The 11,988-nt window shown below is 46.0% G+C and overlaps 1 protein-coding gene across 1 annotated transcript; it reads left to right on the top strand.

Annotated features, from left to right (window-relative positions):
• Positions 1-7,456: 7,456 nt before the first annotated feature.
• On the top strand, positions 7,457-11,972 carry Ndufb7 (NADH:ubiquinone oxidoreductase subunit B7). Its single transcript, XM_021632166.2, has 3 exons — positions 7,457-7,650; positions 11,452-11,620; positions 11,780-11,972. The coding sequence occupies exons 1-3, from the start codon at positions 7,539-7,541 to the stop codon at positions 11,910-11,912; spliced, it is 414 nt and encodes a 137-aa protein (XP_021487841.1). The 5' UTR covers positions 7,457-7,538; the 3' UTR covers positions 11,913-11,972.
• Positions 11,973-11,988: the final 16 nt, after the last annotated feature.

Below are 11,988 nucleotides of genomic sequence, written 5' to 3'. Positions count from 1 at the left end.
TCCTAAGTCTCCACTTCTATCTCCCACGTTGCCTTAGAGTGAGTCAGTCTTCTATCTGTCTCAATTGATGGGAGAAGTCTCAAATATTTACTCAACTGTCTATATAACACTGTTTTCTGGTATGTTGTTGGCTGTTATAATGAAAATTCAGCTAAGAAAGCCTGTGATGGCAGCTACTGGGAACAAATAGTCAGTGCTGGGAAATGAGTGTGTGGCTGTGGAGGCTCTGAAGAACAAAGAAGAAATGTGGATTTACATGAGGGAATTGGCTGCAATGCTCACACTCACAACGTGGAATCGATGGCCAGAAACTGATGGTTCAAAGGAGATCCTCTGGAGAGCTAGAACCAGAAGGTCCCAGAAGGGAGAGGGCTTGGCAGTGCATCAAGCTGCTTCAATGATAATGGGGTATACCCAGTGGAGGCAGGAATGGGCCATGATCACCCAGAAGAATGATGTGAGTGCCTTCTTGACCTCTGAGAGACACAGAAAAGCTGTGCGGACAGAAAAACACAGCTCTCACTTCAGAGGAACAAAATAGTTTATTCTGGAGTAACTATAAGTCATCACAGTCCAGGGACACAGATACACAAATTTAGACATCCCAGATAGACAATGTCCACAACATCTAAAGATCAGGACCAATAAACAACCAGAAAAAAAAAAAAAAAAAAAAAAAAGGAGCTACGGGAAAGAAGAGAAGCTTTACAAAAGAGGAAAATGAAATGGCTAACAAGCCCTTATAAAAGTTCTCAGCATCTTTAGCCATCAGGGAAATTGAGGCTGAAACTCTAAGGTTCCAGCTCAGCTGTGGGAGCACGCGTCACTGGGAATGCCCGTGGCAGCACACGCAGGGACCTGAGGCCGTGGAGGCAGCACAACTCACCGCTGGGGAGAGACGCACACCGGGTAGACACCGTGGAACTCAACCTTTGAGCTTCTCCAGTTAGAAACAGAACTGCCACGTGACCATATACCACTCCTGGGCACATACAAAAGCACTTTAGATCCAACTACAGAAGACAGTTATTTCTAAGAGGCACTGTCGGGCCCCTTCTGCACTGCACCAAGCTCTCCACCCAGCCAGATCTGCCACATTCTTAAGCGTCTACCCTGGTGAGTCTCCCTGACCCTCCCCGGCCACCCCTTCTCCAAACCCACAGCATCTACCCCAGATCCCACAGCAAGTGTGCCACCTAGTCTGCACACCCAGCCAAGCACGAGATACCTGCCAGCACCCACCGGTCCCTTCTGAGCCACACCCGAACTCTCACCCAGACAGGTCTCTCATGTGATTCTCAGGGCTTACCACCCAGGCCTGCTCCTCAACCAGCCAGATCTAGCTTGGGACCCATCTCCAGTGTCCCAGCCTCATCTGACCACCCCTGCCTGGACTGCATCCTCCCTTTTGTGTGACCCTCCCTCTCTCCCTCTGCAAGCCATGAGGCCACTCCCATGGCACACCTGACCTTCCCATCTAGCCAGGTCCACTCCCACAGTCCAATCTTGCACATGGAGGCACATCTGTACATCATCCCTGTCCCCTCTGTCCACGTGACTTCATTCCACCCTAACCACCTCCAATCATTCGGCCCAACCCACCCTCACATCCTCTTTTCTGTCTCAATCTGCTCCATCCATATCAGACTGAGAACTAACAAAAGAAGTTCACATGCCCAGATCTCATGCCAATAATATCATGAACATGAACAACATGAAAATCAACTCAGTATCTTCTTTCCAAAACCCACCAGTCCTGTAGAAAAGTTTGACAATGAGAATTTCCTAGCTGAACCCAAGACACAGGGTGTGGCTGTGGAGGCTCTGAAGAACAAAGAAGAAATGTGGATTTACATGAGGGAATTGGCTGCAACAGAAGAATGATGTGAGTATAAAAGAACAATTATACACTTCATTAACAAGCTTAAGGAATTTAAAAAAGACAAAAATAATAATAATAAGGCTGGATGAAATTAAGGAGAAAGAGATTGAGGAGAATAAACTCCAGAATGATGCCCAAGAAAATGCAAACCTGAGACTGATGAAAATGGTGGAGATAAGCTAAGACTCGAGGATGAAATTGAATAAGGAGATAGGAATGCAAAAGAGGACTCAAGTTAAAATGAAGGTGTAGTTTTAAAACACAATAGCTTACCTCAAAGGGAAGCCTTGCAAGCAGAATAAATCAAGCAGAAGACAGAATATCATGACTCAAATGTGAAGTAGAGCACCTGGAACAAATAAGCGAGGAATATGAAAAAAATCAATACAGGAAAGTAATATATAGGAATTGTGGGACATTGTGGAAAAAACTTCAAATTATTGGCATAAATGAGGGACAAGAATCCCAAATCAATGACATAGACCAGATTTTTAACAAGAGCATATGAAAAATTTCTCCAAAATAAGTAAGGACACACCACACAGATACAAAAAGCACACAAAACACCAAATAAATAATAAGGAAAAAAATCCCCATGGCATTATCACAGCAAAAACACTAAGTATACAGAACAAATAAAGTGTATGGAAATCTTCCCCACCCCCACTCCAACCCTCACCAAAAATAGACACACAAAAGGAAAACCCATCAGAAAAATAGTTGACGGGGCTGGAGAGATGGCTCAGGGGATAAGAGTACTGCCTGCTCTTCCAGAGGTCCTGAGTTCAATTCCCAGCAACCACATGGTGGCTCACAACCATCTATAATGAGATTTGGTGCCCTCTTCTGATGTGGCAGATGTACATGCAGACAGAACACTATATACATAATAAATAATTAATAAATAAATAAATAGATAGATAGATAGATAATAAAAAAGGAAAATAGTTGATATCCCAAAGGAAACTTTGCAAGCCAGAAGATGCTGAAGCAGTGAATTCCAAGTTCTGAAACATCACCCTAGAGCAACATATCCAGAAAACAACCCACCATAATTAAAAGAGAAGAAAAATCTTTCCATGATATAAACAGTCTTTAAAATTTTTATATTCAAAATACGAAACCTAAACAAAAATAGGAAGCAATATTTCAAGCTGAAGAAAGGAATGAGCATAGCAGAGAGACTGTGGAGAGAAATACAAAGCCATAGTTATTAAAACACAAAGTACCACTGAGAACACAAACAACACCAAAATCAATGACATGATGATTACAGTTAGCACATATATGTCAATCATAACATTAAATATTAATGGCCTCAATTATCCAATCAAAAGTCTCAGGTTCACTAAATGGATCAAGAGACAAAAATCCATCTCTCTGCTGTTTAAAAAAAAAGTTTTACAGATAAGCACCCCCTTAGAATATAAAGATGGACAGACATACTCCAATCAAATTGGACCTGGGAACAGGAGATATTAGATCATAAATCTAATATATGAAAATATAGACTTCAAACTAAAATTAATCAAGAGAGTTAAAGAAGGATGCTTCACTCTAATCAGAAAAATAGTTAATCAAGAGGAAAATACTCTCTAAACATATATGCACAAAACTCTGGTGCACTCAATTTCATAAAAAAAATTTACTACTAGGGCTGGGTAGCAGTGGTGGTGTACGCCTTTAATCCCAGCTCTCAGGAGGCAGAGGCAAGCAGGCAAGCAGATCTCTGTGAGTTCCAGGCCAGCCTGGTCTACAGAGTGAGTTCCAGGACAACCAGGGCTGCACAGCGAAACCCTGTCTCAAAAAAAAATAAAAATAAAAATAAAAAAACAGAAGAAGGAAAGAAAGAAAGAAAGAAAGAAAGAAAGGAAGGAAGGAAGGAAGGAAGGAAGGAAGGGGAAGGAAGGAAGGAAGGAAGGAAGAAAGAAAAGGAAAAATTACTACTATAATTAAGATACAGATCAACAACAAGCCATTAATAGTAGATGATTTCAATCCCTCACTCTAGAACGGGCATGTCATCTACACAAAAAATAAACAGATGGGCATCATAATTAATTGGCATCATACTTCAAGTGAACTTAACAAATACCTACAAAGTATTATGCTCGGACACCAAAAACTCATTCTAATTAGCAAGAAGCTTTTCTAAAACTTGACAGCAAAAAAATCTCTAGTAAATGCACAAACTAATGAAGATTAAACAACTTGTTACTGAATGATGAATGGGCCAAAGGAGAAATCAAGAAAGAAATAAAAGAAAAAAAGCCTTCCTGGAACTAAATGAAAATCAAAATACAGTGCAATAAAACCCCTGGAACACACAGAAAGCAGCCCTACCAGAAAATGTATAACTCTAAGTGCCTATATTAAAAAATAAATGGCTTAATGATGCAATACAAAAATTTGGAAAAACAAAAACAAACCAAACTCAAACCCAGTTGATGGCAAGAAATTATGAAAATCAGAGCAGAAATCAACAGAACAGCAACAAAGGAAACAATACAAAGAATCAGCAAATCCAAGAGGTTATTCTCAGAGAAGATAAAATAAATTGAAAGATGCTTGATCCAAAAGAAAGAAAGAGAGAATCCAAATTAACAGACTCAGAAATAAACAGGGAAATATTACAGTAGACACTAAAGACACTCAGAATATTATAAGGAAAGATGTACAGACACCGTGTTCCACTAAACAAGAAATCCTAAAAGAAATGAGTTTCTAGATTCATCCAAAACACCAAACTGAAACCAACAAGAAGCCAGCAACCTAAACAGAGTGATAACAAATGCTGAGATTGAAGTAATAATGAAAAGCTTCCCAACTACAAAAGGTCCAAAGCCACATAATTCATAGCAAAACTCTACAAGACACTCAAAGAAGATAAACAGCAAACCCTTCTTAAACTATTCAAAATAGAACCAGAAAAAGCACTCCCAACAGCTTCTGTGAAGCCTGCATCACTCTAATACCAAAACAATTTAGACACAACACATAAAGAAAGCTACAAGCAATATACTTGATGAACATAGACTCAAAACTACTCAGAAAATACTTGCAAATGATACAGACATACATCAAAAAGATTATATTCTGTGACCAAGTTGACTTTGTCCCTGAGATACCGGGATGGTTCGACATACACAAGCCAACATATGTAATAGACCACATAAATTGTCATAAAGACAAAAACATCTCAATAGATATAGAAAAGGTCTTTTAACAAAATCCAACATGCCTTCATGATAAAAGTTCTGGAAGGATGTAGGACTAGAAGGACCATACTTCAACATAGAAAAGCTAAGTGTGAGAACAAATAACCTACCTCATCCTAAATGAAGAAAAGCTTAAAGCAATCCACTAAAGTCCGGAGCAAGACAGAGAGGTCCACCATTTCAACAGAGTGTCAGACATACATGCTGGAGCAATGGAGCAAGAGAAGGAAATTAAATGGATACAAACAGAAAAAGAAGCAGAACTACTGTTATTTGCAGATGACACGATACTGTACATTAGAGCTTCCAAAAACTTCTACCAGAAAATATCTGTAAATGATTTTTTAATTCAGTAATGGGCAGAATACAGAACTGACTTTTATAAATCACTAGCTTTTCTATGTAGCAACAGCACACATACAGAGAAGGCAATCATGGATGTGCCCCATCCACCATAGCCTGAAAGAAAAGAAAATATCGTAAACCTAAGAAGTGAGAGACGTCTAAATGAAAACTTTAAACCTCTGAAGAAAAAAAAATGAAAAGATATTCCATATTCATGCATTGGTAAAGTTAATATTGTGAAAATGACCATCCTGCCAAAAGCAATTTACAGATTCAATGCAGTCCCAATCAAACCATCCATATTATTCTTCATAAGAATTAAAAAAATAATCCTAAAATTCATATGGAACCACAAATGGCCCCAAGTGTCAAAACAACGCTGGAGGGATTGCCATGCCGTTTCTTAAGATTTATTACAGAGCCATACTAACAAAAACAAGATAGCCGTGGCACAAACCGCGATGGAGATGACTGGAGCAAAATCAAAGACCATAACTTCAGCCACTTCATATCTGACAAAGATGACAAAAAAAAAAAAAAAAAAAACACAAGGCAGAACAGCCTGGCGGTAGTGGCACACGGCTTTAACCCCAGAGTTTGGGAGGCAGAGGCAAGCAGATCTCTATGAGTTTGAGGCCAACCTGGTCTACAGAGTGAGCTCCAGGACCCTGTCTTGAAAAAAAAGGGAAGGACCTTGAACAAATGCTGAAATTTTTGTATGTCCACATGCAGACGTGTGAAATTAGACCCATATCTTTCAACCTGCACAAAAAACTAATTCCAAATGGATCAAAGCCCTAAATATGAAGCCAAAACACTGAAATTGCTAGAAGGAAACTTAGGCAGCACCCTACACGTGAGAGACCAAAAGATAAGCAGCGATTGTTAACACTATGTAGAGTAGGCGCGGTATAGCAGTAAGTTCCCTGAGGGGAGAGTTACGTCGCTGCATTCTTTCCCGCCTTCCCGGTTCCGGGTGGGTACGTGACTCGGCTCACAATCTGCCTTCCCGCCTTCCCTGTTCTGGGTACGTGACTTAACTACGGCTTTGTTCAAACCACCCAATCAGACCCCTGTAACTATGCTTCTCGCTTCTGTAACCGCGCTTCCTGCTCCCGAGCCCTATAAAAACCCGTCACCCTAACCGAGAGGCGCGCAAGTCCTCCGATAGGCTTGGTCGCCCTGGGTACCCGTGTATCAAAATAAACCTCTTGCGGCTTGCATCCGAAGGCTGGTCTCGCTGTTCCTTGGGAAGCGGGGTCTCCCCGTCTAGATAGGCTCCTGCTCCCGAGCCCTATAAAAACCCGTCACCCCAACTGAGAGGCGCGCAAGTCCTCCGGTAGGCTTGGTCGCCCCGGGTACCCATGTATCAAAATAAACCTCTTGCGGCTTGCATCCGAAGGCTGGTCTCGCTGTTCCTTGGGAAGCGGGGTCTCCCCGTCTAGATAGGCTCCTGGGAGTCTTTCACACGATGTAAGAGTAAGAAAGGACTTTCTGAATAAGATGCCATTTGCCTAAGAATTAAGGTCAACAGTTGACCAGTGTCTCAGACAAGGTGGACAGTGCCGGAGTAATGACACCCAAAGTTGACCTCTGAACACCAAATGCGCTCGTATACACATCTACTTATGTGTGTGCACACCAACAAACCGGGTAAAAATGTTTGGAGGTTGGGGAGCTGGAAGTGGTGGTGCACCTCGGTGGAAGAGCCTTGTACTAGGCCTTGGGGTCTACCCCAACATCAAATATATAGATATAGATTTTTTTTTGATGGATCTGTCTGTAAAATGCCCGCCAAGAGAGCATAGGGCCAGAGTGTCCACAGTACCCATGAAAACAACAGGCTTGATGGCACACACGTGTAATCCTAGCACTGAGCAGAGCTGGACTTCTAGCAAACTGGCTTCCGACGCGCCAGTCCTTTCTCCTCCTGACCGCCAGGGGGTGCCAGTGGGCCATGACGCCTTCCACCCTTCTTCTCTATGACCTCCGCTGCGGGCTAGATGACCCGGAAGCCGTGGCGCTGTAAGGGGTAGTGCTTCCAGGTGGGAGCGAGGTGACCTCGGCTGCCAAAGCGATAAGGCGGAGTAGCCATGGGGGCGCACCTGGCCCGGCGCTATGTTGGGGATGCCTCGGTGGAGCCTGACCCCCTGAAGATGCCTAGCTTCCCCCCGGAGTACGGCTTCCCGAGGCGCAAAGAGCGCGGTGAGCTCCGTGCGCAGGCGCGACCGCAGACCCGGCGGAACTCAGTGCTGCCTGTCTGCAGAGGGTCGGGTTGGGAGGGCACCTGACCTCCTTGAATCTGGAGGCTGTGCGGCGTGGCTGGAGCAATGGGCTGGGGACTAGACAGCGGGAAAACGAGGCTGCGCCGGTGCTCTTCGTCCTGGGCACAGCGCAGAGCGTTGGGACATGTTCTTTGCACCTCCATACAGTGTCACTCATTTAGCTGCGTACAATAAATAATACAAGCTCGGGGGATGGGGCGGTCTTGCTGTGCACTGGACCTGTCTCGTGTGATGGTGCTGGGGATGGAACCCAAGGCCTTGTGTGCACTCGCCTGGTTCTCGTTCTTCCTATGTAGGAAAACCACAGGCTTACAGAGTGATAGCTCTGGACAGTCCTAGTTTGGCACTTGGGATGCCCCAGGGTAGCAGATAGACACTGACACTGTCTTCAGGGAGCCCATTGGGCAAAGCAATGTATCCAGGCAGATCTGGGAGGCAAAACTTGAATGTGGAAGCGGCCTTCGTGACAGGCAGTGGAAACAGAGGCTAAAAGAGGCATGTGTGATGGAACCGATGAAGCTAGTTCCAAGAGGGACAGGGCTTTCATTTGTAAGCAAAGACATAAATTTGCTTTGCCAAAAGGTTGTGGTGTAGGCTAGAAGATGGCTAGGTCAGTTTTCAGCCTACAGTCCCTTTATCACCTGACACCCTGCTTTGCCTATAATCAGAATGTAGCAGCACTTCCTGCTTGGCTAAACCAAACCCCTGGTCACATTCATCTAGCTGTGCTGAGCTAGCACAGGCCCGTGTGCTCAGGGAGGCTAGCCTTTATGATGTTTCTGCAGCTCTTTACTGCCTTTTCCTCCATCCTAGCATGCATCTGTGAGAGAGCAGGAGCAGCATCCCCTTCCACAGCCATGCATCCTCAAACTCATTTCAAGTGCCCCATTCCAGGTGAACACCTGCATATCCTCCACCCCACCCTCTGCAGTGCAAGGACTCTGCTGCAGAATGTCTCTTCAGTCGGCTGTCAGCACGCTGATACAATGCCTGCAGTGGTTATGACACATCCTCCTGGACCCAGTCATGGTGGTGGGTGAGAGCAGCAAACCCTGCAGGGACATCAGGAGTTCCCTGGGTACCTAGCAGTCTGTCTCACAAACAAGTGTAAAATCCCATTCAGGCCCCACCTCCTCAAGCTTCCCCCTTAACTGAAGGGCTTCTCTCAAGGCTGTCCAGACCAGCCCCAACTGTATTGCCATGCTCTTATTGTCTTTCTTAAGTTCTACCTTGGTCACCTCCACCTCTGACCGACTCTTCCTCAGCTCCCTGTTGGAGGCCTGGAAACTGAGGCCTCCTCTGTTGTCTTGGAGGCAGCTCCCAACTGCCCAGTTTATCTCCAAGGGAAGCCTTAACCCTGAACTTATGAATGGCATTGCTGACTTTTGTTTTCTTTTACTACTGTTGGTTTTAGGGCTTTGTTGGTGTGTGTGTTGGTCAGAAGTCAGCATTCAGAGTGTCTTCCTCAATTCACTGTCCACCTTTCCCCAGGACCCCACTCCACCTGCTGCCACCTTAATTTTTGAGAAAGCATTTCACTACATAGCACAGGCTGGCCTCAAACTCCAGATTGCTTCTCTCAGCCTCTTGAGTACTGGGATTACAGGAGTAAGCCGATAGGTCCAACCTGAATTGTTTTGCTTTTGAGACAGGATCTTGTTACATAGTTAGCCTCAGACTTAAAGTCTTCATACCTCAGACCCCAGATTGCTAAGATTACTGGTATATACTCCTGTGCCTCTAATAGCTGTCTTGTACTCTGTGGTCTCAGAGCTCTGTCCTCCCCTTAGGCCTTCCCATCCTAACCTTACCAAGTTAGGGAAGCAAAGGACAGTTCTTTCCTTGTGCATAGGTCAAAGCCCAGGAGGTGGGAAAGGCCCTGACACTAGTCCTGTTGCCTTAAGGCTTCAGCACCCATTCAAGCTGGAATGCTCTTACCACAGGCATCTATCTGCCTAGCTCACCCCTCGCCTTCTCTTGGTCCCCTTTCCAGCATTGCTTATCCCTGGTTTGTTTTGCTTTTTCCTCCGTAGTCAGTAAGGCTGCCAGCTATTCAATTATTATGTTCTGCCTGCTTTGTCTCCCTCTGAAAATGGATACCATCTATCTGCCTGGCTCCTGCTGTATTCCTCCAGCTTAGGAGGCAGCAATATACTTCGGAAGGCTTGCTGCTGGCTTCTCTGGTGAACCAGAAATAAAAGGCAGAGCTCCAGGTTGAGCCTCCTTGCGCCTAGAGTGCAGAGGTGTAGAGTGGAGGGACCGAGTTGGCCTCATCAGCCAACTGGGGTAGCAGCTATCAGAGGTGCGAGTTAGGCCCTACAGGACTGTAGAGAAACAGGTGGCTACTGTTGAGGCTTGAGATCCAGGGAGAGGGCAACAAAGGTGGCAGAGAAAACCTATCCCGGTGACAGGTAACCCTGTTGAGTCACATCTGGGCACCAGGTTAGCCCAAAAGGGGTATACGGACCTGAGCCTACGTGAGAAAGAGGATGGTAGCTGGAAGCAGAGTGGGAGACAGCGTCCCTGAGAGGAAGGACAGCAGCTGACTGGAACGTGATGTGGTTGTGCAGTGCTCAGGATTTCCCAAGGCCTCACACATGCTAGGCAAGTACCCTACCACTGACTTGCACGCCAACTGTTTTCTCTATATTTTTTAAGATTCATTTATTTTCTTAATTATGTGTCTGTATAGAGATTTGGCCGTAAGAGTTCAAGTGCCAGATGATGCCAGAGAAGGCATTGGATCCCCTGGAGCTGAAGTTACAGCAGTAGTTAGGAGCTGCCCAACGTGGGTTTTGGAAATAAAACCCCAAGAGTCGTATACGCTCTTAACTGCTGAACCATCTCTCCAGCCAATTTGTTTGGTTTGGTTTAAGACAGGGTGTCTCTGTGTAGCCCTGGCTATCCTAGAACTCACTCTGTAGACCAGGCTAGCCTCAAACTCAAATCTGCCTGCCTCTACTTCCCAAGTGCATGCGGCATCACCGCCTCTAATGGAACATGTTTTAATGCAATGAAGTGGGGCGAGGACCAAAGCACAGGTGGAGAGGAGGTAGGCCTGCAGACCCAACAAGGTCAGGTCCTACTAGCTAACCAGGTGTGTCACTGTGGGACACAGTGGGTACAGGCTGGGGTGTTTCTATTCCTAACCACCTCCTGAAGGGTCCGGTTTTGCCAGTGGTGGAAAATCCCAGCCCAGAGCTAGGTCATCTACCCGAGGCTCACACTTGAGTAAACACACATACTACGTTTATGTCAACATCAGACCTCACAAAGACAGTTCCACAGTCCTACAGGCTAGTGAAGGGCCATCTTAGTTTGTGTAAGCACACGTGATGCTGGTCACACTGGCACCACCTCATGATGCATTGCTGAGATGCCACCACAGCTCTGTTGGCTTAGTTGACAGGCAGGCTGCTTCCATGCTGGGCCTGGCATCTTTCTGTACTGAGGAAGCAGGGGCTGAGGGGGTGAGTTCGGAGCTTCAGCTCTATTGGAGCTTTTTGGAAAACAGAATCTCTAGAGGAAGAGACACAAGAGCCCTCTTGCTGCTTTGGACAAAGGGTACAATGAGTCACCCTTCTATCAGGGTGTGGCCATAATACAGATGGGTTCTGCTGAACCAATGAGGGGCACCCTGGCTTCCAATTGTGCCAGTGCACACTGGGGGTCGGTGGAGTTGGGGACTGGCTGCAGTGCTGAGCCTCACCACTCCCCACAGTGATGGTGGCCACGCAACAGGAGATGAATGATGCCCGGCTGACACTGGAGCAACGTGACTACTGTGCCCACTACCTCATCCGGCTGCTCAAGTGCAAGCGGGACAGCTTCCCCAACTTCCTGGCCTGCAAACACGAGCAGCATGACTGGGACTACTGCGAGCACCTAGAGTGAGCCTGCCCTACACCCGCCCACACCAAGCCGCCTAGGAGAGGGGCAGAGTTAGAATTCCAGCGGGAGGCCTCACCCCTAGCTAGGGCTTCCTGGTGGCTGGGAATGGTGTTAGGCCAGGGCCTGTGGCACTGACAGCCTGTCTGTTCTGCCCACAGCTATGTGAAGCGTATGAAGGAGTTTGAACGTGAGCGGCGACTGCTCCAGCGGAAGAAGCGGAGGGATGAGAAGGCGGCACGGGTAGCCCGGGGCCATGGAGATGGAGAGGTGGGCCCTGAGGTGGCCCTGTAGGGATTAACCACCAGCCTGTGGACCTACCAGTGAAATAAAAGCCTTGGGTCACCTGCCTAACCGTATCTGTACTGCC

The sequence above is a fragment of the Meriones unguiculatus genome, chromosome 10 (genome assembly GCF_030254825.1).
Source record: "Meriones unguiculatus strain TT.TT164.6M chromosome 10, Bangor_MerUng_6.1, whole genome shotgun sequence".
NCBI classification, from domain to species: Eukaryota; Metazoa; Chordata; class Mammalia; order Rodentia; family Muridae; genus Meriones; species Meriones unguiculatus.
The sequence above is the reverse complement of the archived record's forward strand: the minus strand, read 5'-3'. Positions and strand labels throughout refer to the sequence as shown.

Excerpts from the sequence above, each read along its gene's own strand:
- Ndufb7 (XM_021632166.2), top strand. The coding sequence starts at position 7,539 with ATGGGGGCGCACCTGGCCCGGCGCTATGTTGGGGATGCCTCGGTGGAG. Across the intron at positions 7,651-11,451 it reads CCCGAGGCGCAAAGAGCGCG|TGATGGTGGCCACGCAACAG; the intron begins GTGAGCTCCGTG and ends CACTCCCCACAG. Across the intron at positions 11,621-11,779 it reads GACTACTGCGAGCACCTAGA|CTATGTGAAGCGTATGAAGG; the intron begins GTGAGCCTGCCC and ends TTCTGCCCACAG.